This window comes from Somniosus microcephalus, chromosome 8, assembly GCF_052327205.1.
Source record: "Somniosus microcephalus isolate GS21.2 chromosome 8, FLI_Smic_1.0, whole genome shotgun sequence".
NCBI classification, from domain to species: domain Eukaryota; kingdom Metazoa; phylum Chordata; class Chondrichthyes; order Squaliformes; family Somniosidae; genus Somniosus; species Somniosus microcephalus.
In genome coordinates, this window is record NC_140994.1 from 194,652,506 (window position 1) to 194,679,092 (window position 26,587).

Here is a 26,587-nt window from a genome sequence, read left to right on the forward strand (position 1 = left end):
CACCTCTATCAAATCTCCTCTCAACCTTTTCTGCTCGAAGGAGAACAACCCCAGCTTCTCCAGTCAATCCACGTAACTGAAATCCCTCATCCCTGGAACCATTCTTGTAAATCTTTTCTGCACCCTCTCTAAGGCCTTCACACCCTTCCTAAAGTGCGTGCCCAAGATTGGGCACAATACTCCAGTTGAGGCCGAACCAGTGTTTTACAAAGGTTCATCATAACTTCCTTGCTTTTGTACTCTATGCCTCTATTTATAAAGCCCATGATCCTTAGTCTTCATTTTCAATATTTTGGTGAATTTTTTTTTCTTTTAAATGTGGGGGATATTATTACTGCTGGAGAATGCCACACTTTTCCAGTTTTTCCTCTGCATGTCAGTATCAGCTGTGCCAGAGTCATGTATAGCAAGGCCGTGCTCCATTTGCTTTAATGCAGCTGTGTTTCTCAATCACAACCTCAGATAAGTGTCCTCCACTAAATCTGTATGTGAAACTAAAAAGTGAAAAGGTCAAAATGATTAGAATTTAAACCATAGTTAATTCCATCTCAGATTCTAATATTGTTTCTTTCTCTTTCTATCTAGAAACAGAAAGAAGATTGTCCAGAGAACCGGATGGTTTTACTTGAGAATCTGCCTCCCACTGGTTATTCAGATGCTGCTATTGAAAAACTTGGTGCTAAATTTGGGAAAGTCCAGAATTGCGTAATGATGAGGCATGTGAGCAAGGTATAACAATGAAAGTATTATTCCGCACTTGTTCAGCAACAAGTAAAAATTACCATCATTCCACAGGGGAAAATTATGTGTGACACTGTCCTTATAAGATTGGAGTCTTGCCAAAAGGCGCAAACTGAGTTTATTCTTTAATTTAGAGAAATGCTTTCCATCACCACAATTATAACATTTATATTTAATTAAATGAGCTCTTTATCCTAACAAGAAACTGCAGGCATAAACCATGGCTTTAAAAGAAAAGGATAATTTATTATATATCAGACAAATACAGATCTAGAGTTAAACAATATCTCTCATTCTATACATGATTTAGAAGTTCTTTAAGAATAAAAGGGAAAACTTTCTGACTCCAGAATGTATATCCTTATTAGAGAAAAAGCCTTGTATTATACTAATCCCTTAAAAGAAATTTTATGTATATTTAGGGTTAACTCAGGCTTTTGAGGTTTGTTGAGGGCTCGTAGTTGTCTCGATGCTCATGGGTAGTTTTGTAGCACATGTTCTCTTAGGATCAGGGCAGCATTGAAGGAAATGATCTGGAAGAAACAGTGAGGCAGAGTTATGGCTTCCTCCATACGGTCATTTTTATAGTCCCCTTGTTTGGGACTACACCTTTAGAGTGGTTGCTTATCAACATAGTATCAGAGGTATGTCATTCAGCCCCTCGAGCCTGTTCCGCCATTCAATTAGATCATGGCTGATCTGTATCCTAACTCCATTAACCCGCTTTGGCTCCATAACCCTTGCTACTCTTGCCTAACAAAAATCTATCAATCTTAATTTTGAAATTTTCAATTGACCAAACCTCAACAGCATTTTGGGGGAGACAGATAAGCTTCTTCAAATACAGCTCATGAATTGATTGGCATTCCCTTCATCCATTGTCTTTGATATGGCTCAGTTATGCATGTTTCCACAGAGTTCAGTCTTTTTTTTGTATCATCAGTGAGGTGTGACACAGTCCTTTTTACTTCGCCCTGTGGACAGTCATGGTGATCAGTTTTTCTTTTATTTCAACTGTTGGTGAAAAATAGATTCACTCGAGTCTGTCTTAAAGTAAAAGTACACAGTTTATTAACAGAACGTTCTGGGAGAAGAGCCTTAGACCCCGCGATCTAGTGGTCACCTTCTCACCGTTACAGTGATATCAAACTTCTTTTATACAGGCAAAACACTACACACAAATGTGTTCACCCAATTATGTTCCCCCAGCAACAATTCTCTTGTCCTCATCCAATCACGTTCCCCCAGCAACAAGATATTGAAACTTCACACAAATGTGTTCATCCAATTATGTTCCCCCAGCAACAATTCTCTTGTCCTCATCCAATCTACGTTCCCCCAGCAACAAGGTATTAAAACTTATTTTATACATTATAGCAAAATATTACACACAGGTGTCTTTAACCAATCACGCTCCCTCAGCAACAACTCCCCTGTTCTCACAGGAATGATATGAAACCTTCTAGAACTTTGGGCGGTTAATTACAAAATGGGCAGTTTTGCAGCTACCAATTACTGTAACTCATCAATACATCCAAAGGGCTTCCAGCAAATAGTTTGCAGAAGGCTGCACCACTGAATAATTGTGAAATATTTAGTGTTTCCCACATTCAATAACTGTTCAACAATAATGTCAAGCGCAATGGTTTTAATGGGAGCAGACACAAACAGTTCATTCCTGCCCCGTCTTAAGCTGAGTTTGTTTTGTCTTGTGCCATTGTTTTTTATTTACAAGTTCATTCTTTAACTCTTTATGTTGCTGCTTTAAGCTATATAATTTTCACCCTAACAGTCCCTCCTGTTGGTCCCTGATCAAAACTTGATTTGTCCTGGGAACCAATGTACCAGGGTAAAAATGGCGGCACGTAGCTCCTTGTTATCCGTTTACAAAATCCAACAACGATCACAATTGTTTATGACACTCTTGATGATTCCTTTATGCCATTATTGGCTATTGTCCATTTTGATCCTTCATTCTTATCTGATGTGTCGAAAACATGTCCTCTTTGATATCCATTTTCTCCTTTTCTTTTGTTCGTGTTTCCTTCTTCATCTGTTTCTGTTTCTTCTTGTGCCTTATGCCATAACCACTGGTTGAACCCTACTCTATCTCTAAGACATTCCTTATACAAATATTCATACAAACGTTACCTGCGCATAAGCATTTTCCATCTAACTGTACTCCTAATAAACAAAGCTCTCTCTCGAATGTTACAATACTCCTGTCCGACTGGTGCGGCAGGTACAGCATCTTTTGCCAATTGGGCACAACAACATTTTATCGCTAAGAATGCACAGTACATTAAGATTATAATAACAAAGACCAACATCAATCCATGTAACAATGAGGGTCCGATTGATCCCAACCACCCGGTTGTCCAATTCCACAGAGTCGATTCAGGTGGTTGTCTTAAGTGTTCCCATCTCCTTCCGAATATGTTCGACCAAATTAGTTATATTTTCTGAACTGTCAGGAATGTATGTGCAACACTCAGATCCTATCGGGGCACATGTTCCACCCTTCTCCGCTAGCAGATAATCTAGAGCCATTCTATTCTGTAAGGCAACTGTGCGTATTGCCACCATCTCGGTGTTAATATTACTCAGTGACTCAGCCGTATCATTGGCTACTTCCTCAAGAATCGAGGCTACAAGCCGAATTTCTTTTATTGCCCTGGCTGTTCCATACCCAGGGAATAGGATAGTGTAGAATCGTTCTGTTTCAGTAATAGCTCTTTTAGATCGATAATGATAATGATTCGCTAGAGAGGGCAAGTGATAAATGTATGGCACCACATATGCCAGGTAACATGATCCTGTCCAGCCCCGTGGCAACCAGGAGTATGTCTTGTGGCCACAAATAAAGTATGTCCTATTGTACGAGGTGGTTTTATCAATATCAAACCCTGCAGATACCAGGGAGTAGTTGAAAGTACCTGTCTGGTTGGCGTATGGGACTTCTAGTGTACAACCATAATACTGAGAGGACGTATAAAGGGGAAACCCGTCAGCAGTACCAGTTACTGTAAAATTATACGCGCACCGACTAGTGCCTACGAATATTCCCCCAGTCAAATTCCTTACTAAACATATTGTCCCCGGTAGCCTTCCCATACCTGTGGCCTTGGTGAGGATGAGGAAGGGAGGCTGTTGGGAGCGGTCGTACCCTGGTTGGTACCACCCTTCGAAGGTATTCATATAATATCCCCCCGCTTCCCAGGGCTCTGCAGATATGGGGTAAAATGACAAAGTAGAGGATGCCTCTCTCCGTCTTTTACCACAGACGCAACTCTTATCATCCTGGGGGATTGGCGTGTGCCATTCTGGTATATATACCACTCTACTACTTCTGACAGATTATGTGGGACAGGTCTAAGAGGAATCCCTCCTTTAGAGTGGATAGGGATTTGGGTACATACCCAATAACCTCCTTCCTTATTGTTTTCCATAGCATATTTGTGGGACATATACAAAAAGGTATTCACCTTCAGTTCTCTACGTCACTTGTTATTCTCTGGTCCGGGGACCTGTCTCATCATAACAATTAGGCAGGCACCCACTACACATGCACATAACAGCAGTATCCCTTTTTCCATTATTACAACAGTTGTCCCCTTTTTTTTTAACAAGAACCGGAAATCACGCACGCATTACGCTTACATTAACATCGAACAATTCTTATCACTTTATGTTAACAACTTCCCAAAGGCTATATCGCCAACCCTAACTGTTTGTTGCTTGTAGATTCTATTCTCCTGTGGGGATGGATAAAATATCATTAGCTTAAGTCCTCGATCATAACCATTTGGACTTCCTCCCGCCTTGGGGCTAGTTGGGGTTGGCAGGATTGTTCCCATACGTACTTCAGGACGCACCCCAAGGTGTATCCCATTAGGATAATACATATTATCCATACCAATGTTCATACTAGCATCCATTCCCATTCTTTGTATTGCCTGATATATTCTTCGCTATCTGTAAAGGGTATCTGTTCTGGTGTAGCCATTGCTAAGCTGATGAAGGGTCATAGACTTTCAACTGCGTCCAGTGCTTCCATTGTCCCATGTCCTGCATATCAATGCAAGCACACGTATCCCCACTAATTAGAATTTGGTATGGCCCTGACCACTTTGGTGCAAATCCGGGTTTCTCAGGTAGATTTTTAACCATTACCTTAGTCCCCGCCGGAGGAATGTACGGGAGCACAGTTAACTCCAAATCTTTGTCCTTTTCCTCCTGCCGATCCTGAGTTTGTTGCCTCATTTCTTTCAACTGGTCACTTAATTCCAATACGTATCTACGGATTTTGTCCTTGAGGGGGCCTACCCCTTCCCCACCAGTTATTCCATGGGGAAGCCGCATTGCCCTTCCCGTCATTAATTCGTACGGGGATAAGCCCGTCGTTCGATTCATTCGTTCCACCATCCCAGAACTTTGGGGATGATAGGGGATGTGGAATTTTTGTTTTATTCCCATCCATCCACCCACATATCTTTTTCACTACAGCTCCTGTAAAATGTGTCCCTTGGTCGGAATCGATCTGTACTGGCACTCCCCATCTGAGAATTACTTCTTCCGCCATGATTTTAGCTACAGTGGTGGCTGTACAATCCCGAGTCGCAAACGCCTCAACCCATCTGGTGAATTGATCTATGATTACCAAACAATATTTTCGTCCCCTGGAAGTGGGAAGTGGACCCGTGAAGTCTATCTGTATATTTTCCCATGGCCCCCGTGGTCGGGGTTGGTGGGCTAATCGTATCTTTATCGGTCGCCCTGGGTTATACTGTGCACACCTCAGGCACCGTTGACAGTACTTTGCCGCGTCCTTTCCCAAACCCGGCCACCACCATTCTTTACTTAATAACTCAATCATTGCTCCCCTTCCTGTGTGGGTAACCCCGTGATGCAATCCCAGGAGTATCTGTCGGAGCCACCACCTTTCCATCCTTTCGCCAGATTCCCCCAGAATCTGGCCTGCCCCCTGCGCGATGCCACTCTTATCTTTCTCCTTCAGTGACATCTTTGTGCAACTCACTGATGTCTATGTGTTCTACCTGGACGCTTGATACTCTCTCCTCAACTAGTTCTTGTTCAAGGGCTTATCTTGCTGCTAAATCTGCAGCCTGATTCCCTTTTTGCTCTGGGCTTTCCACCTTCTGGTGTGCCTTTATTTTTACCACGGCTGCTTGTAAGGGAGCCTCTGCGGCTTCCAAGAGAGCCTTTATCCATTCCTCATGTTTGATGGAATCCCCCCCAGCTGTCAGAAACCCCCTTCTCCCCCAAGCAGTCATATAATTGTGTACTACTCCGAAGGCGTATCTACTATTCTCTGTGTGTGTGTATATATATATATATATATTGGCTGTTTTCCCCTTTGCCAATTCCAACGCCTTTGTTAAAGCTACTATCTCCGCTACCTGCGCCGATAACCCACCATCGAGTCATCCTGACGCCTCGGTTTTCAACTGCCCATTGACCACCGCCCATCCTGTACGTGGGGCCCCCTCAATGTACTTTCTAGACCCATCAACGTACAAGGTGACTTGTGCTCCCTCCAGCGGTTCATCTCGTATTTTTCCTTCCCCTACTTCCTCGTCTACGTCGGCACATCTATGGGGGTCGCCTGCCCCCAACATACCTTCTGCCGGGTTTTCCCCTGTGTCGCGGACAATCAAAACTGACTTGTCTCGGGGAATCAGGACCACCTCCCAACGCACTCTGCGCATGTTGGACACTGACCGTAATTTGTTATTGTTTAACATTTCTACCAAAGTGTGCTTAGTGTGTAAAATAATATCCCCGGTCATCACAGTTGGTTCACTCCCTTTTACTGCCCAGGCCGCACAATCCAGTGCCGCCACACACCGTGATAGTCCTGCCACAACTGGTGACTGTTGCGTAGAATAATACGCTACTGAGCGTCTTTTGTCCCCATGTTGCTGGGTCACCACTGCTGTGTAGAATCCTCCCTCATTCTCACAGTGGAGATGGAAGGGTTTCTCCATATCGGGTAATCCCAGCCCGGGGGCCGCCATTAAGGCTTGTTTCAAATCCCCATATGCGCTCTCCTGCTCAGGCCCCCAGTCAATCCCAGCATTACTGGGGTTCCCTCCTTTTACCAGTTTCTGAATTGGCTCTGCTATTGCTGCAATGTTTGGGATGAAATTCCTGCTGTAATTAAACAACCCCAAGACCTTCCTGACTTGCTTTTTTTTTTCTTTCTACGGCCTGCATTACTAGCCTCGATACTTCGCTCACGTCTTTTCTCAGCTTCTCGTTTCCAGTCCCCAAATGCTGACCAATTCACCACCTTCTTACCACTCCTCCCTGGGTCTCTATTTAAGAGGCACTCCTCAAGACACGTTATCCTGTCGAGGTTAAATGTACCATGGTGGAAACAGCTTATTTCCCTTTTTGGTCCATTTTACCCATTTTGGTAAGTCATTTATTGATGTCTGACCACAATTCTGGAGCATATAACAGGCTGGTGTGCCTTTTTCTGGTATTTTGCTTGCTCCGGCACCCATTCTTAATGGTTGAGGTTATCACAGGTATTTGGTATCACAATCCTTCCGTTCCAACCGAGTTCTCTACGCCCACTTCACCTGGCCGTCACGTGACCCATTTGGGCTCTTAATTCGGGCTCAGTCTGGGTGTGTGAGATACTGTTGGACACGAACCACGGGTGTGTCGATCAACCGATCACTGTTTACTCGCCACCAATTTAAGTGTTTCTGAGCCACAGCCTCCCTTATTGAGTTCCCTGTTATGTCTTCCTACGAGCTCACAGACAATTGACGCACAAAAATACGCACATAATAATATTACGAAGATAATAAAAACTGCGAAAACCCAAAGGGGTATACAGATCATAATCCTTAAGCTCTAACTAAACATATAGTCAATTCTCAGTCTGCGTTGTACGCCCCTACAGACTGAGTCCTTAACACAGCAACTTAACAACTTTAAGATCCTATCACACAAGGATCGATCCTATCAAACAAGGATCACGTCCCTTCTTATTTTTCCCTATCACACAAGGGTAATTGTTTCCATCACACAAGAAACAGGGACCTTCTTAACCTGACGACGCCTTTCTTACCTTCCCCTTATACAATCTGCCCGGCCTGTTTCAGGGTTCAAGTTTTCGGAATCTGTCTCCTTTTACCGTCAAGCTGAAAGAGGAAGTGATTACAAAAATTTCAACTCAACCCTGAAATGAGTCTTACAGATCGCAGTACTCCTGCCGAGACAAACAGACTACACTCGCACACCGTCCAAGGAAGGGCCCCTTTAGTGACTAAAATATCACCGATAACTGGCCAGTTAGGGTCCTTCCTTAGAGAGTCACCGTGTTTTTGTCCGTTTACTCACCGGCAAGTAGTAAGCGATCTCAGTGGAACCTCCAAGTAATACTGTCGAAATCTCGACTCCGAGTAAGACTATCACACAAGCAGTACCGTCAGATTGTTAGTTTATTTTACTTGTGCACAAGGGGAGCGTGCCTAGTCAAGGGCTAGGCTCGCAACTCCGAAAATCATCAGCAATCGCAGCATATTTATACACTTAAGTAAACAAGTTCCTCTAGTGGTGCAGTGGCTTCCGCCTTGTTGTAAGGTGGGGGCCTTTCCTCAACCCCCCTTCCTGCGGCGCATAGTCCCACATTTATTTCATTCCAAAGTTCTGACCTGTCCATCCTATATCCATCTTTCCATTGTGTTCCATTTTTCCAGGAACTCATTTTCCTGTTCCAATACTTCTATCCTTTCTCTATGCCTCATCAATCTACAGCGCAATTCGCTATTCTTTTGTATCATTGATACCAATTGATTTACCAAAATGACTCCTGTCTTTTTGCCTCTTTTTTGTTTCTGTTTATCCCACCACTCCCTCTGAGCGGCTGGCGTCTGAAACGGGTCCCACTCATCCTTCCGCATCTTGTCTACCATACCCTTCCGGTTGTTGGTGAAAAATAGATTCACTCGAGTCTGTCTTAAAGTAAAAGTACACAGTTTATTAACAGAACGTTCTGGGAGAAGAGCCTTAGACCCCGCGATCTAGTGGTCACCTTCTCACCGTTACAGTGATATCAAACTTCTTTTATACAGGCAAAACACTACACACAAATGTGTTCACCCAATTATGTTCCCCCAGCAACAATTCTCTTGTCCTCATCCAATCACGTTCCCCCAGCAACAAGATATTGAAACTTCACACAAATGTGTTCATCCAATTATGTTCCCCCAGCAACAATTCTCTTGTCCTCATCCAATCTACGTTCCCCCAGCAACAAGGTATTAAAACTTATTTTATACATTATAGCAAAATATTACACACAGGTGTCTTCAACCAATCACGCTCCCCCAGCAACAACTCCCCTGTCCTCACAGGAATGATAATGGAACCTTCTAGAACTTTGGGCGGTTAATTACAAAATGGGCAGTTTTGCAGCTACCAATTACTGTAACTCATCAATACACACAATTTTGATTCACCTACTTTGCATTATAGAATAGTAGAATTACATTAATACATCCAAAGGGCTTCCAGCAAATAGTTTGCAGAAGGCTGCACCACTGAATAATTATGAAATATTTAGTGTTTCCCACATTCAATAACTGTTCAACAATAATGTCAAGCACAATGGTTTTAATGGAAGCAGACACAGTTAATTCCTGCCCCATCTTAAGCTGAGTTTGTCTTGTCTTGTACCATTGTTTCTTATTTACAAGTTCACTTCTTACAATACATTCTTTAACTCTTTATGTTGCTGCTTTAAGCTATATAATTTTCACCCTAACACCGGTCATCTGCATAGAACCTCGAGAGAGACCCAGGGGTCCCCCCTCTATTTCTTTCCCCGATGCCATAACTAGTCCAACTTCAGACTTGCCTTCGGCTGAGTTCCTCTGTTCGGGCTGGTCTGCGACTCCTGAAACAATTTCTGGTTAGACAATTTTGGCGTTTGTATCTCAATTCGGACCTACTCTTACCCTTTCTCCTACGTTCTCTTCCTTCTCACACAGTCAGACACATATATAGTCCTCGACCTCACGATCCTAGGATACTTTTGAGTCTCTCAGCCTACTTAATCCTGGCCATCACATGGGGCCCAATTGCCCTCTTAATTCCGGCTCAGGCTAGGATTGATGAGACAGGTATCCTCCTTGTCCGTGTCGATCAGTCAAGTACCATTCATTCCTTCACGACTTTTATCGCAACACAGTGTTCCCTATTTCATATAATTCACACCATACAACTGTGTTCTCAGACCTCTTGCAGACTTTTATTTGATTCGTGATGCTACGGCACTGTTCCTCCGCCTCCCCAGATGACTCAATTTCTGGACGGTCAAAATTTGACTTCTCGTCCGGGTTCACTGGTGCGGGCGGTCTTTCAGTTCCGGAGCATCCTGCCGACTACGCCAATTGTTGGTTGAAAAATAGATTCACTCGAGTCTGTCTTAAAGTAAAAGTACACAGTTTATTAACAGAACGTTCTGGGAGAAGAGCCTTAGACCCCGCGGTCTAGTGGTCACCTTCTCACCGTTAGTGATATCAAACTTCTTTTATACAGGAAACTTTGTGTTATCCGGAGGCTAAATGTCCGGCAAGCTCGAGCCACTGGCAAAAATCAGGAGCCATTTCGTTAGGTTCATTTTCTTTTCGTTGCTTTTTTCTCAACAGTCAAGCTCTACAAGGTCTCGCTGAAGCTGTTGCTAAGCTACAGAGACGCTTGCAGGGTACGGCCGACTGTTTAGAAGCTGCAACAGGGTTTGTTGCCAGATACGGAGCTCAAAATCCCCGTATGTTTCAACATTAGCGCTGGTTTGTCCGGCAGTTTTGATGGGACGGCAACAGCTCGGTCCCGTCGGTGCCGGATAGCACAAAGTTTCCTGTACAGGCAAAACACTACACACAAATGTGTTCACCCAATTATGTTTCCCCAGCAACAATTCTCTTGTCCTCATCCAATCACGTTCCCCCAGCAACAAGATATTGAAACTTCTTTTATACATTATAGCAAAATATTACACACAGGTGTCTTCAACCAATCACGCTCCCTCAGCAACAACTCCCCTGTCCTCACAGGAATGATATGGAACCTTCTAGAACTTTAGGCGGTTAATTACAAAATGGGCAGTTTTGCAGCTACCAATTACTGTAACTCATCAATACATCCAAAGGGCTTCCAGCAAATAGTTTGCAGAAGGCTGCACCACTGAATAATTGTGAAATATTTAGTGTTTCCCACATTCAATAACTGTTCAACAATAATGTCAAGCACAATGGTTTTAATGGGAGCAGACACAAACAGTTCATTCCTGCCCCGTCTTAAGCTGAGTTTGTTTTGTCTTGTGCCATTGTTTCTTATTTACAAGTTCATTCTTTAACTCTTTATGTTGCTGCTTTAAGCTATATAATTTTCACCCTAACACAACCATGAGGTGTGAATCAGTGGTCCTGTTACTCCAGCCTGTCTGGAGCCAATTTCATCCTTTTTATACAAAACTTCCTTTAGTATATATTTTTTATTATATATTTGTGTCGTCCCCTACTCTGCTTTATTACCCGAACCCGAAACGTCAACTCAAATTTCTCTCCACGGATGTTGCCTGACCTGCTGAGTTTTTCCAGCATTTTCTGTTGTTATTTCTGCTTTATTACTCCCTTGATCTGAGGTACACCTTCAATTCTTTTTCTTCCGTTGTAGTCAGCAGACCTTTGTTGCTACATCAGAGTAGGCTCTTATCAGCGTTAATTGATTTGCTATGGTAATTAGCAAATTTAAGATTTCTCTTTCAGCCCTTGAGCAGAATGGAAACAAAATCAGTAATTTTAGTTTTTAGATCAGGCTGAAAGAAAGTTGACGTGCTATTCAACCAGTGTCATTTTGGAGCACAGTCTCCTTGGATATTCCTCAATTTGATACAATCCTTATCAACCTCAGTCCCCAGCTGCTGGTAGATGGGACCAACACGCTTCAAAGTCTTCATGAAATGTCGGAGGAACTTTCCAGCAACCAACATTCACAAGACTTTTCAAATATGTTCCAGACTCAAGTTACAGGCAATTTGTGATGCACTCAGTTCTTGGAAGGGAAGCCTTGTCTGCAGATCATCTAAGTTCAGTTTGTCCCAGTACAGGAAGATCTTGGAATTCAGCTCGGTAAGCCCAAACAAATAGAGAAGTTGGCTGTGAGTAGGATTCACTCACAAGATGATTCCTTTAAAGATGTACTGATAGGGTGATTGAGCCATGTTCCGTGTCAGCCTGGGCAACCAGGGAGAAACCACTATTGCCTCCATTTTCCACATAGCTGTCTCTGACAGTGCTCACAGATTGAACAGATTGGTTTGCTGGCTCCGTATCAACAAGCACTGAATGACCTGTGAAACTTTGTTTCCACCTGGCATCCAGGCAATTACACTGCCTCCATCAACACTACCATTGGAAACAGTTATCATATCTTCTGAAATTGTATAGATCCACCAACATCAACACTTATCCCACAAGCACAAGTACAAAGTGTTGACTGAGAATCCCCTTTAAGAAATGTATGAATTTTATGAAAAGTGATCACAGGTCTCCGTCATGGTAATGGTACAGAAATTGGTTTTGTACCAGCACAGGAAAGATGGTAGTGCCTTTTCCAATGCAAGGTAAAGGAATAGCGCCTTGTCCAAAATAAGAGGCTAATGTCTCAGCAAATCAGCTGAATTGAGTAGCATTTTGCTGACTTTTCAGTATTTTCTGATAAGGAGGAAGATGGGAAGCAAATGCAATGTCTTTGTGCCTAAGCAGGAGGTTGTAGACAGAGCGATGGCTCAGAATATATTTCTTTTGGCTGGATTGCCTCATATCTGTCGATCCAGCTCAGCTAAGGATGAGCAAAAAATGCTATATTAAATCTAATAGATATGTTTACCAATCAAGCTTTAAAGGGTTCTCTTTATCACAACCATGTGGGCCAGAACAAAGATTGGCTGGGAGAACCTGCTGCAAGTGGCTCAGATAGGCCAAACTGTGTCTCTAGATGTCCCATTTACACAGCCCCAATCTGACTTGCGCTTGGTCCTCTGGGCGTAGATAAAACAAACAGGTCACCAGCCCTGGGGAAAGCACCACTTCCTCCTCAGAAGGAACCAAAGCTACTTGACACCTGCGAAGGACACTTCAGATACAAAAGGCTTCTTACAGGGGTGATATTTGTGCACAAGCAGTCCACCCAGTTAATCCAGTTACTACCTATGTTCCAGCAAATGGTAAGAATGAAGTGATGTTGGACAGGCAGCGAAATAAATGTTGCAGTCCTCATGGATGGTTTACAATAAAGTGCAAGAATGGCAGCTTATGGCATTGTCATCCACTGCCTTGCAAGGCGAAGAATCTGAATTGAAGAAGCACCAAATAAAAACATGAGAAATAGGAGCCTGCTCTGGCATTCAGTAAGATCATGGCTGAACTTCTAGATCAACTCCATTTTCCTGCCTATCCCTATATCCCTTGATTCCCTTAGTGCCCAAGAATCTTATCGATCTCAGTCTTGAATATACTCATCGACTGAGCATCTACAACCCTTTGGGGTAGAGAATCAATCTAGTGAACCTTCGTTGAACCCCCCTCTAAGGCAAGTATATCCTGCCTTAGGTAAGAAGACCAAATCTGCACACACTAATCCAGATGTTGTCTCACCAAAGCCCTATATAATTCACAGAAATCACAGAAACCCCACAGTGCAGATAAAGGCCATTTTGGCCCATCGAGCCTGCACCGACACATATCCCACCCGATCCCCGTAACCCCTACACCAACACATATCCCACCCTATCCCCATAACCCCATGTATTTAATCCCCCTAACACTAAGGATCAATTTATCATAGCCAATCAACCTAACTCACACATCTTTGGACTGTGGGAGGAAACCGGAGCACCCGGAGGAAACCCACGCAAACACGGGGAGAATGTGCAAACTCCACACAGACAGTCGCCCGAGGCCGGATTCGAACCCGGGTCCCTGGCGCTGTGAGGCAACAGTGCTAACCACTATGCCACCGTGCTGCCAAAATTGCAGCAAGACTTCTTTACTCTTGTACTCCAAACCCCTTGCAATAAAGGCTAACATACTATTTGCCTTCTTAATTACTTGCTGTACCTGCATGTTAACTTTCTGTGATTCGTGTACAAGGACACCCAAATCCCTCTGAAAACCAACATTTACTAGTCTTTCACTTTTTAAAAAATATTTTGCTTTTCCATTCGTCCTACTAAAGTGGATAATTTCACACACCCATATTGTACTCCATCTGCCACCTTCTTGCCCAATCACTTAACTGGTCTATAGCCCTTTGCATCCTCCTCACAGCTTGCTTTCCCACCTAGCTTTTTATCGTCAGCAAACTTGGTCATATTACACTCGGTCCCCTCATCTAAATCATTGATATAGATTGTAGATAGCTGAGGCCCAAGCACTGATCCTTGGGGCACTCCACTAGTTTCACCGTGCCAACCCAAAAATGACCCATTTATTTCTACTCTCTGTTTTCTGTCCTTTAACCAATCCTCAATCCATGCTAATATATTACCCCCCAATCCCAAGAGCCCTAATATTGTGTAACAACCTCTTGTGTGACACCTTATCGAATGCCTTCTGAAAATCCAAATATACTACATCCACTTGTTCCCCCTTATCTACTCTGCTAGTTACACCCTCAAAAAAAAAACTCTCAGATTTGTTGAACATAATTTCCCTTTCATAAAACCGTGTTGACTCTGCCTAATCATATTGTGATTTTCCAAGTGCCCAGTTACCATGTTCCTAATAATAGATTTTAGCATTTTCCCTATTACTGATGTCAGGCTAACTGGCCTATAGTTCCCTGATTTCTCTCTCTCTTGTTTCTTGAATAGCAGGGTTGCATTTGCTCCTTCCAATTCACGGGAACCATTATAGAATCTAGGGAATTCTGGAAAATTAAAACCAATGCATTCACTATCTCTGCAACCACCTCCTTTTAAAACGCTAGGATGTAGGCCATCAGGTCATGGGGATTTGTCGGCTTTTAGTCCCATTAGTTTCTCCAGTAACTTTTTCTTTGCTAATATTAACGATCTCCTGGCTGGCCTCCCACATTCTACCCTACATAAACTTGAGCTCATCCAAAAGTCCTAACTCGCACCAAATCCCGTTCACCCATCACCCCTGTGCTTGCTGACCTACATTGGCTCCTGGTTAAGCAACGCCTCGATTTCACAATTCTCAATCTTGTTTTCAAATCCCTCCATGTCCTCGCCCCATCCTATCTCTGTAATCTCCAGCCCCACAGCCTTCACCCCCCCCCCCCCCAGATATCTGCTAGGCCCTAAGCTCTGGAATTCCCTCCCTAAACCTCTCCGCCTCTCTACCTCTCTCTCTTCCTTTAAGACGCTCCTTAAAACCTATCTCTTTGACCAAGCTTTTGGTCATCTGCCCTAATTTCCTATGTGGCTCGGTGCCAATTTTTTGTCTTATAACACTCCTGTGAAGCGCCTTGGGACGTTTTACTATGTTAAAGGTGCTATATAAATACAAGTTGTTGTTGCTTCAAGTTGCTCATTCTCATTAGACCTATGATTCTCCACTATTTCCAGTATGTTCTTTTTGTCTTCTACTGTGAAGACAGATGCAAAATATTTGTTTAACGTCTCTGCCATTTCCTTATTTCCCATTATAATTTCTCCTGTCTCTGTCTCTAAGGGACCCATATTTTCGCTAATCTCTTCCTTTTTATATACTTGTAAAAGCTCTTACAATCTGTTTCTATATTTCTTGCTAGTTTACTCTCATTCTATTTTCTTCCTCTTTATCAATTTCTTGGTCATCCTTTGCTGATTTTGTTAAAACCCTTCCAATCCTCAGGCGTACAATTTTTGACAAATTTAAAGAAAGACTTCCATTTATATAGCGCCTTTCACAACCTCACGATGTCCTAAAGCGCTTTACAGTCATTAAGTACTTTTGAAATGTAGTTACTGTTGTAATGTAGGAAATGCAGCAGCTAATACACACACATTGCACACAGCAAGTTCCCATAAACAGCAATGTTATAATGACCAAATAATCTGTTTTAGTGATGTTGGTTGAGGGATAAATATTGGCCAAGACATCAGAAAGCTCCCCAGCTCCTCTGAATAGTGACATGGGGTCTCAGATGGCATGGTTTAACCTTCATCAGACTCAGAGGCGAGAGTGCTACCACTGAACCACGACTACCTTTCTTGGCCAAGAGGGTTTAACTTGAAGCAATGATGGAAAAGCTGCAGAAAGCACGAGCAGATGGCTGTGAGTGGACAGCTTCTAGCTGGATTCTCCTCAGCAAAAAAAGTGGTCACTAATTTGGGCCAGTGCCTTTCTATTGTAGTATCCTTTGGAAGTAGTTCAACTTTCCTGACCTACTCATTCTCTTTATGATCTGGTGTGGCTTTAAGCTGTGCTTTACTGCAAACAGCTTTTTCTGTGCCAGTTCTTATTTCTATAATGTTTAAGTATTTTCACTGGTCCTTTAGATCTCACTTTGCCTTTGCTGTGTAGAGGAACTGAAGCCCTATTTCAGATTGAGACTTTATTGATAAGTAATGTGCCATTCGTGCACAATGTCTCCACCTTGATCAGGGCATATGAAGTGGGTGTGCGGATTGAGTAGAATGATTTCAAACAGAGTGGCAGCCAATACTCACACATTACACACAGCAGTGTGAAGTGCTTTGGGATGTTTTACTATGTTAAAGGTGCTATATAAATGCAAATTGTTGTTGACAATTGGAGCTTTCGAGACTGAGATTGATAGATTTTTTTTCCCAGGGATATGGAACTATTGCAGGTAAATAGATTTAAAAAGTACAGATCTGCCATGATCTAATTGAATAGTGGTGCAGGCTTGAGGGGCTGAATTGTCTACTCCTATTCCCATGTTTCTATGTACTGAGGTATTTGGCTTCTAGAGAGGGATATAATTTATATAGAGACAAATTTTATAAGAAAAACCCTTTTGGGAAAAATCTGTTTGTTACACCATAAGTCCTTACCAATAAATGGGTCCTATAACACCTACCTTTGATGCCTTGCATTGTTGTATTTTTAAAATGTAAAGCTCAGTATGACCGAATTACTTAGTGGAGGATAATTCTTGCTACAAGAATTTTGAAGCTTGATTCCTTATATATGTTAGAATCCAGTTTGCCTAACTCTATGTTCTTGACTGTGCCTCGAGTAAGTAGTAGCCTAACTCCATTGCTGTGGTGTAGGAGCATTGCACATCACATACATAAAGGGGAGTGGGAGAAAATGGGTTCTGCGTTGCACTCTTTCTACAAGCTGTAGACTTTGTGAGACATTTGAATTTATCGGATTAGACCTACTACACGGTATCTTGACTTTCGCCTTTGGAAACTGACTATAGCACAAATTAGAGAATGCTAACACTTTATGGAATTGCCTGATAGAACTGTATTGTGACACAATCCTTAAAAGAATTTATAGTTATGACCTTATCACTCAGCCAAGATTGTTTCGTGGGCTGTCTGGCAATATTTCCCTGAACCTCTACACGGGAAATTGATTCATCTGTCCTTCATATTTCCAAAAGGTGTTCTCTGGTGCCAGGAAAGCTCTGCAGGCCGCCTTGGTTCAAAAACTTTTGGCATTTGGAGTGAATTGTGTATTTGCTGTTATTTAGTGACATGAAATTCCTACGGTTATTGCTCTTTTCTTGGAATATTTTTCCAGCAATGTCAGAGATTGTCATGCAGATGTATCTATCTAATGTACTCACTGAATGATCTGGATTGGTATGTGTGGGGGAGAATGAAGGAAGTCCCTATTATCTTTCCTTCCATCTAATAGCCCCTCTCCCCTCCTATTCTGGAACTGCTCTGATCTTTTCCTTAGTATACTATATAGGTTATAACACAGTGGCAATTGTCTCTGGCTGCAAGTATGATGCAGCAGTGTAAAATAAGATGCAAAAGTGTCAACACTGGACTTCACTTTATACATTTATCTACTATTGTACACAAATGCAGTTTTTTTTTCCTTTGTGTAAATATGATGCGTTACTTTATTTATGTACTTGCAAATGATTGAAAATAATGTTTTGTAAGTTCCCCTAACTTGTACATCTCAGCACCTGCGAAGGAGTCGACTGGTGGAGGGGAGGGGAGGGGGTTGCAGAATGCTTGGTTAACCGCTGAGATGTTGTATGCAGCCCTCCAAAGAATGATTCAAACATTAATTTCATAACTGAACATTTTTGTGAAGATAATTAGGTGAAAAAGTTTTCAATAAAGGTAAACTTTAAAAGTATATTGTACCCATGTAGTGCTGTGTGGTCTGAGCAGTGTGTTGTCCACTAGCAGCACTGTGCGGAGTGAGTACCGTGCTGCACTTGGGGAGTACCATATGGATTCAGCAGAGCATTGCATCGTGACAGGAGTCCTTCTTACTGTCAGACATTTTATTTGTTCCTAGAATACTGAAGGAGAGCCTGGACAAGTAGTTTACATCGGTGACCTGGTCCCGGGCAGATGTACGAAAAATGATTTAATCCACCTCGCTGAGCTCTTTGGGAAGATTACTAACACCTTGCTAATCAAAGCGAAGGGTGAGGTAAGCACAAACACTGACGACTGGGATCAATTTGAATTACATCAGTGCATGGAAGTGTAATCTCCGTTCATTCACAGACTCCACATATCATGAGAATAAGCCCAGGTTATTAAGGAAGAGAATTGCAGAAACAATACCCCATTTAGACATTTTGAGAAACTAGATAGTACAGTGAGCTAGTAGCTTACCATCCAATATCTGGCTAATTGTAGTGAGCCATGAGGTCAAACAGCAACCCTTGTCACTGTATTGGCTTACTGGGCATATCATGTGCCCTCGCATAATTTAATTGATTTGGGAAAGTGTAAGACCATGACTTAGGCTTTAAACTACTAAACAGTTTTATTACAAATAAATTAACTGCAGCAAAGGCCGCCACAGATTTACTGAAATGTACAGAACTTGTCTACTCCTTGAACTTAAAAAAGGGCAGGTAGAGAAACCCTGCATTAATAGTCACAGTAAACCTGGACCTCATAATGTCCTATAGCCTTCTGCAAAGCCCTCGCTTTATGTCTGTCTCTCTCTATGCCTCCCTCCCTCTTTCTCACACAGTTTCAGAAGGATTGATGAATTAGGGGAAGTCTGCCTGAGATGTATGTTCGAACTCATTCAAAGCTTAGCCAAGAACAAAGGATATTAAATATGTATCTCTTATTGTTGCAACAGACTGACAAACATCCACATGATGTTAAGCTGATTATGGCTCTGATGCTGAGACTATCCAGTTTCATGTGATTATAACAATCCCTTTCAAATGATAAATGTCAAGCAAATAAATGAGAATACAAGTTAAGGATCTGTTCCTGGTTAGCTGTGTATCAAATAGACTAGGTTATTTGACAGATCAAACAACAAATTCTACTGTGAACTAAATGCTCTATTTTGTCACATGTACTTTATGTGTAAATTAAGCTTGGGCTTTTTTAATCCAGCTCCTAGCACAAAACTGCCCGTGGGAAGTATTTGTCATGAGATTGTCATAAGGATGTCTGTGGTGGAAATAGATCAATGTTCACATTTACAGTAGAGATTACTCTTTTCAGGTTAGGATTACAGGACATTTTTTGAGCAAGTAGAAGGGGCTTTGCTGAATGATGGCAAATGCTTGCCGTTGACAGTGGATGGCTAACGGGAAAATAATTTCATTTACCAGCATTGATATGTTTCACTTTGATCAGCACAAAAATAAAAAGCCACTTTTGAGTGTTGACAATATTAGAACACAAGTCCTGCAACCCTTCCTCTTGTGCTGTGTAAAAGGCATGCCCTTTCTAGGTATCATTTCTTTTTCCGTTATCTCATCAGACCACTCATTTGCAGTTTCTTACATTGGTGACTTTTTCATTTTGCAGTCTACTCAGTTTATTTTTCCTGAAGAAATGAGATGTCACTGCTGAACAATATGCCAATTGCCACCTTGGCCCTCAACAGCCATTTGCAGTGCATGCTGAGCTGCTTTTCATGTGAGCATGATGAAGCCACATGCTATCCCTCAATTACACCATGTGTCTGGAAGGGCCATCTGAAGTGTAAAGCCACCTTGGCTTACCATTCAGGTTATGTCCACTGAACTTAAAAGTAAGCTGTAGGTTTGGGCAGTGCACTGATACTTATTCTGACTTTTCAGGCAGATTGTTTCATTTTCAAACTTGAAACAAACACAATTTATTCCCTTCATCATCTTATAAACCTTGATCAAATCACACGTCCTATAAACCTACAATCTAGAATTCTGTGTACTGACAGTGATTTATGTTGCTTGAATTAACTTTCTGTATTGTTATCTAGACTTGGCTATGCAAGATGTTAAAAATCTTTAGCATTTTTACAGATTTCTGCCTATATTAATTTGTGTGTGTTTTAAGGGATATGTGGAGTTGTCCAACAGTGCAGCAGCTCAAGCCATGGTGAAGTTTTACCAAACAAAGCCACCTGTTATTCAAGGCAATGTCATCAGAGTGGAATTGAGCCAGAAATACAAGAAGCTGAATGTGATGGTATTTTACATATATCTATATATATAAAACGGTCTGTCTTTCCGTCCGTCCGTCCGTTACCTACACACATGTTATATCAAAAGAAAGCTTATTAGGGGACTCTCGGGCGTATTTACTCTTTGGTCAGACAAAAATTGTTCCGACAGTATACAAAAAAGGTTCAAAAAACGGCAACATTCCGCTCATTAGCGTTGAGTGACGTGATGGTTGACCAATCGTACAGGGGATTAACCTGATGGTTGACCAATCTGTACGTCACGGGTCGTTTCATTGCGTGTGTGGGCGGGCCTAATCCTTCTGAACTGAGGTGAGTGGCCGCCATCTTGCTTCCTAACTCTTCATTTATTTTTCCCACATTCTGCGTGTTTATTTTCAAATATAGATTTCCAGCAAAAAAAAAGTTGCTTTAAAACACAATTAAATTGTTTATTAAAAAAGTTAATTAATTTGTAAATATTTTTTCTAACCTCATTAATTTTCCTACCTTTCACTTTTCTTTCCCTCGTCACTCGCTACCTCCGCCGGGCGCCGCAACCTCCCAGGGTTACCCCGCCTGCAGGCCTCGAAGCCTCGGCCTCCTCCCCAGCCATGCCCAAGCTAGGCACCTCCCGTCCCGCTCAACAAGCGGCCCATGATCGCCGCCATCTTTGTAAAGGCTGGCAGGGCGGCTCTGAGCCGAGCGTAGCCGCCGCCGCCATCTTTGTAAAGGTTGGTGGGACGGCGCGGAGCCATCGCCGGCGCTGGGCTCGGGTGCTTTGTGGCCTGCGGCCGAATGGCGGCTGCTGCGCTCGGCTGGGCCATGTCAGTGCGGGTGCCCGAGGCCTAGCCTTCTCCAACCGCCGGCAGCGCAACTCTCAACAGTGCCAGAGGGGAGAGGGTCTGCTGGCTCCCCCCCTCCCTTCCCCCCCCCTCCCTTCCTTCCCCCCCCTCCCTTCCTTCCCCCCCTCCCTTCCTTCCCCCCCCTCCTTCCCCCACACCCCCTTTTCCCCCTTCCCGCTTTTTCCCCCTTTCTCCCCCCCTTTTTGCCCCCCATCCCACCTTCCCACCCCCACACCCCCCCTTCACTTCCCCCACCCCGCTCCCCACCCCCCCTTTCCCCCCCACCCACCCTTTCCCCCCCACCCCCTTCCCCCCCACCCCCTTCCCCCCCCCACCACCTTCTCCCCACCCCCTTCCCCCCACCCCCTTTTCACTTTTCACCCCTTCTCCCACCCCCTTTCCCCCCACCCCCTTTTCCCCCCACCCCCTTTTCCCCCCACCCCCTTTTCCCCCCCCACCCCCTTTTCCCCCCCCACCCCTTTCCCCCCCCACCCCTTTCCCCCCCCACCCCCACCCCTTCCACCCCCACCCCTTTCCACCCCCACCCCCTTTTCCCCCCCACCCCCTTTTCCCCCCCACCCCCTTCCCCCCACCCCACCCCTTCCCCCCCCACCCCACCCCCTTCCCCTTTCCCCCTTCCCCCCACCCCCTTTCCCCCCCACCCCCTTCCCCCCCACCCCCTCCCCTTCCCCCCCACCCCCTCCCCTTCCCCCACCCCCTTTTCCCCTTCCCCTCACCCTTTTCCCCCCTTCCCCCACCCCCTTTCCCCCCCCTTCCCCCACCCCCCTTTCCCCCCCCTTCCCCCACCCCCCTTTCCCCCCCCTTCCCCCACCCCCCTTTTCCCCCTTCCCCCACCCCCTTTCCCTTCCCCCCACCCCCTTTCCCCCCCCTTCCCCCACCCCCCCTTTCCCCTTCCCCCTTTCCCCCCCCTTCCCCCACCCCCCCTTCCCCCTCCCCCTTTCCCCCCCCTTCCCCCACCCCCCCTTCCCCCACCCCCCTTTCCCCTTCCCCCACCCCCCTTTTCCCCCACCCCCCTTTTCCCCCCACCCCCTTTCCCCCACCCCCTTTCCCCCCTTCCCCCACCCCCTTTTCCCCCCTTCCCCCACCCCCTTTTCCCCCCTTCCCCCACCCCCTTTTCCCCTTTCTCTCCTCTCTCTCCTTCCCTCTGTCTCTCTCTCCCTGTCTCTCATTCCCTCTCTCTCTCCTTCACTCTCTGTCTCTCCTTCGCTCTCTGTCTCTCTCTCCTTCCCTCTCTCTCCTTCCCTCTCTCTCCTTCCCTCTCTCTCCTTCCCTCTCTCACTCCTTCCCTCTCTCACTCCTTCCCTCTCTCACTCCTTCCCTCTAATATCGATGTTGGAAGGAGGAGGGCAAAGAGGAGCGGGGGGAGGGAGTCGGGGTTTCATCAAAAAGTCACAGAAACGGATACAAATTTATTGGCATCATTCGAACAACCAGCAAAGATTCAACATCAAACTATGTCTGAGTTTCTGCTTCACACAGGCGGTCAGAAGCTGCAATGCAAGACTTCAAGCATTACTAACTACACCCTGGATCCCAAATATTAACCAGAATTATATTGAATGTTAGAAGTATTTTAAAGTACATAAAATTTAAATGTGGAACAAGTAACAGTATTTTGAAATTATTAAATCGCAGATTAAAAGCCTTAAGAAAGTGGCTCCCTTCCTCCGGTCAGAGGGTAGCTGACTTCATTGTCCTATAACACAGTCATCATCGCAATATAACCCACGGTCACCGCGGCTGGGCTCTAAGGCCAAGTCCTTCCCCGCGGTCTCAACCTTCCCGCCGACCTCACAAAATGGCGGCCGCCCTTCTTCACCTGCCGGGCTCTGAGTCCAGCCCCTTCCCTCACTCTCACCTTCCCTCTCTCTCCCTGTGTCTCTCTCTCCTTCCACTCTCTCTCTCCTTCCCCCCCCCCTCTCTTTCTCCTTCCCCCCCCCCCTCTCTTTCTCCTTCCCCCCCAGTCTCTCTCTCTCTCTTCTCCCCCAGTCTCTCTCTCTCTCTCTTCTCCCCCAGTCTCTCTCTCTCTCTCTCTCTCTCTCTCTTCCAACAACAATATGCCCTCAAAAAACCCTCGGCACCGCCGGGCACTCCAGCTAGTATTTTTATCTATGTGTGGGACAGTCAAGTCAGTGTTAGCTGCACCCTAAATTACATGAAACTCACTTCTCTTTCGTGCGTGATAAAGTGCATCACCTATAGCTGTGAACTGAAAACATTTCCCAACCAAAACAGATGACTTAAGAATGGGAGGCAATACTATAGATTGATCTGGTAAAGTAAAAATGATTAACAATCCTGGGACTTGGTCAGGTAGAGTAAGAATGATGGGCAATGTTGAGGAGTATCCAACCAAAACAGCCAAGTCACCTAGTTTGGCTAGGCAAGTAATGTACTTTATATTATGAGCAGGAAAAGCTTTTCTAGACTGTCAGCCATGCAAAAATGGAGAACTCTGTGAATCCAACCATCCCACTAACCTGGATGGAGAATTACAGGCAGCAGGGAGTGGATATGAAATGTTGCGTCAGAATAATGCTTGGTAGCAGGAATTCATCGGGCCAGATTTTAACCCTCCGTGCCCGACAAGAACAGGGCGTAGGGTGGTTAAAATCGGGGGAGTGGGGCACTCACCTTGTTCAAGCTGCATTTTGAGTAGCATCGATTCCCTCGTTGCAGGCAGGCGAGGGTCTCGTAAATACGCAGAAGTTAGGGTCTTATGATGTAAATAGGACCCCAGTGTGATTTTTAACGCACAGTTGTGCATTTGGCACCCACAACCAACCTTGCCGGGGAAGCCTGCCGCAAAGCAGAAGCAAGCCTAGAAGAGGGCCAAGAAGGTAACTTTTTATGTTTCCTTGTGAACCAGGAGGAGCAGGAGTGCTCCTCCAGATATAAGGAAACCATAGGCCTTCCCTGCCCTGGCCCCCTCCCCCAACTGTCATCACCTCCAGGAACCCCCACCCCAAGGCACTTATCTATTAAAATTGGGACTACAGTGTTTGTATCAATGGTTGATGTTTCTATTACTTAAACAGCAAGGGGAGAGAGCAAGGTTGTTTATTTTTCAAAAGAATAAACAAAGCATGCATTTAGTGTAGCAGTTTCAGCTTTGATGTATAATTGACATGGGTTTATGGGGATTTGACATTTCATTGCCAATTGAGCCACTAGAGGAAGCCTAATTGTAGCTCCAGTTGAGATCCTGTTTGGGAAACTAATCAAGACCAAGAAAAGCATAAGTCGACCAAAATGGAGCTTTATTTTCTACAACCCTACAGAATGCTTTTGTCAGACTGAAAACCAGCAAGATGTGGACTATTCTTAAATGAGCATTGGTATAGTACTGAAACTGTCACTCCTTATTGTGTTATTTAGTACCACATGTTAATTTAAATGAAAAGGCAACGCTAGACAGTGAATGGTTGGTAATAATAACATTTATATTGATTTGTCATTACAGTTTCCTGAATGGGAACCAACTGCTGGTATCATGCCTCCTTTTGCAGTATCTCAGCACAGAAAACTTGGTGTTCCTCAAAATACATCTGCGCCTGAAGAGGACATTTTAGCACCAACAAGCACCCCAAATTTAGCTGAGCTTAGGGCTAAATATTCAGCACAGCTGCTGAGGTGGGCCAAAGTGCCACTTGAGGGCAATATGCCGTTTAAAAATAAGAGGTGGGCTCCTCAAACCTATGAAGGAAAAGAACTTGACTGCGTCAGATTCTTACCGTATGCTTTCAAAGCTCCAATGCTAGAAACTCATGAACAATATTTACGAAGTATTACCGGCACTCCTGATATGTATGAGTTAGATACACCAAAGATAGATGATGCATTTATTCAACTCCTGATTGGTAAGAAACTTGTACGTTCACGTGCGGATCTAGATAACCAGTTAGGTGAACCAGAGAGGGTGTTGTGTAAGGCACAGTCAAAAGTAGCAGAAATTGTAGGTCCACTTATAGTTGCCATACAGAAGTATGAATTGGATGAATTGTCTGGAGAATTAGATTCCCTTACTACAGAACAACTGAAAGAGAGGCTGCAATCAACAGTAATTTCATGTCATCAATCGATTGTCTGCGCCGGACAGACTCACCGCTGGTTGACCAGCCTTCGGTCTGAAAATTTGCTGCAGTTATTCAAAATCGGCAAAACACCTGTCAAACCACAAGAAAATCCAAATATGATGTCATCCAACCTACTGGGTGCTGAAATTGTAGAACAGTTACAAAAGAAGGGTAAAGTTTTGAAGCGTGTGACCGCCATACCAGCAGTGGAGATAAAGCCAATCATCAATGTAAACAAGAAGAAAAAACAGCAGAGGTGGCAACTACCATACTACCGCAATTCATTCAGAGGCCGTGGTGAGTCTCTTTCTTGTTTGTAGAGGGGGAATAAAAGGGGAACAAAACTAAGAATGGGGAAAAAAGTTTTTTTTTTTAGCTTACCTTTGTACCTTCCCCACAACTATAAATTTGCTCTGGTCTTCAAACTGCACTACCTCTTGCCAGTACTAACTTGATCGTATGAGAACTATTTTTTGCTATTTCTAGTTGTTGCATGTATATACTTTCAAGATTTAATTCGATACTGCATTAATCCTGTGTCTGGCCCTACCCAAGGGCCCATAAGTCTTTGCCAAGCCCCACTTTCCAAATCCAGGGAGCAATTCAGTGCTGTCGCTTACAATTGGATTGAGGGCGTGAATGGGAGTAGATTAGAGCAATTCCTGGTAGAGGAATTGAGGCCTTTCTGTGTGAAGCTGCCTCAGATCATCCATCAGCCATTGATTGTACTGGCACTGCAGGTAAGATTGGCGGAGCAGTGGTGATAGTCCAGGAAAAGATCCAGCAATCTGTTTTAGCAGAAAAAGCAGATTGTTTCTGGCACAAGCTGAAAAGTTTTTTTTTCTTATAGTTCAAGTGTTACGGGATAATTTAAACTTCAATAAGTAATTTGGATAAGGGATTTTTAAAGTTTGATTTGAAAAAAAAATATATACAAAATCACGGTTAGATCAAGTCGTTTATAGCTTGTTAAAAGGATACGGAATATATTGTCACTTTAGGAGAAAGTATTGTAAGTTTTGCTATTAAATTTAAGTGGAAATTATCATGTTACTGTCAATTTAGTGGAAGTACTGTAAGTTTTTAAATAAATCTAATGAGAAAATTGTAAGATTACTGCAATGTAGTCATTTTTGAATATAGATATGCAGTTAAGATCAACCCTTGGCTATAATAGATATGTAGTCATTGCAACAGGAAAGTTCAGACAGAACTGTTGTATGATGTTTACTAATTTAAAAATGAAGCAGAGGGTGGTGGAATTAAAGACTAAGGGGGAAAA

At 43.8% G+C, this 26,587-nt stretch overlaps 1 protein-coding gene across 4 annotated transcripts in view; it reads left to right on the top strand.

The window, feature by feature from the left end:
- The window catches only part of LOC147113999 (uncharacterized), a 74,865-nt gene that overhangs the window by 44,242 nt on the left and 4,036 nt on the right, over window positions 1-26,587 (top strand). For 3 of the 4 annotated variants that reach the window (XM_085995477.1, XM_085995479.1, XM_085995480.1), the window contains exons 11-14: window positions 586-729; window positions 18,252-18,389; window positions 20,258-20,389; window positions 24,693-25,602. In XM_085995477.1, coding sequence (XP_085851603.1) covers window positions 586-729; window positions 18,252-18,389; window positions 20,258-20,389; window positions 24,693-25,602 — 1,324 coding nt within the window. The remainder of the gene's footprint in view (window positions 1-585; window positions 730-18,251; window positions 18,390-20,257; window positions 20,390-24,692; window positions 25,603-26,587) is intronic. The other variant, XM_085995481.1, reaches the window with a different exon arrangement.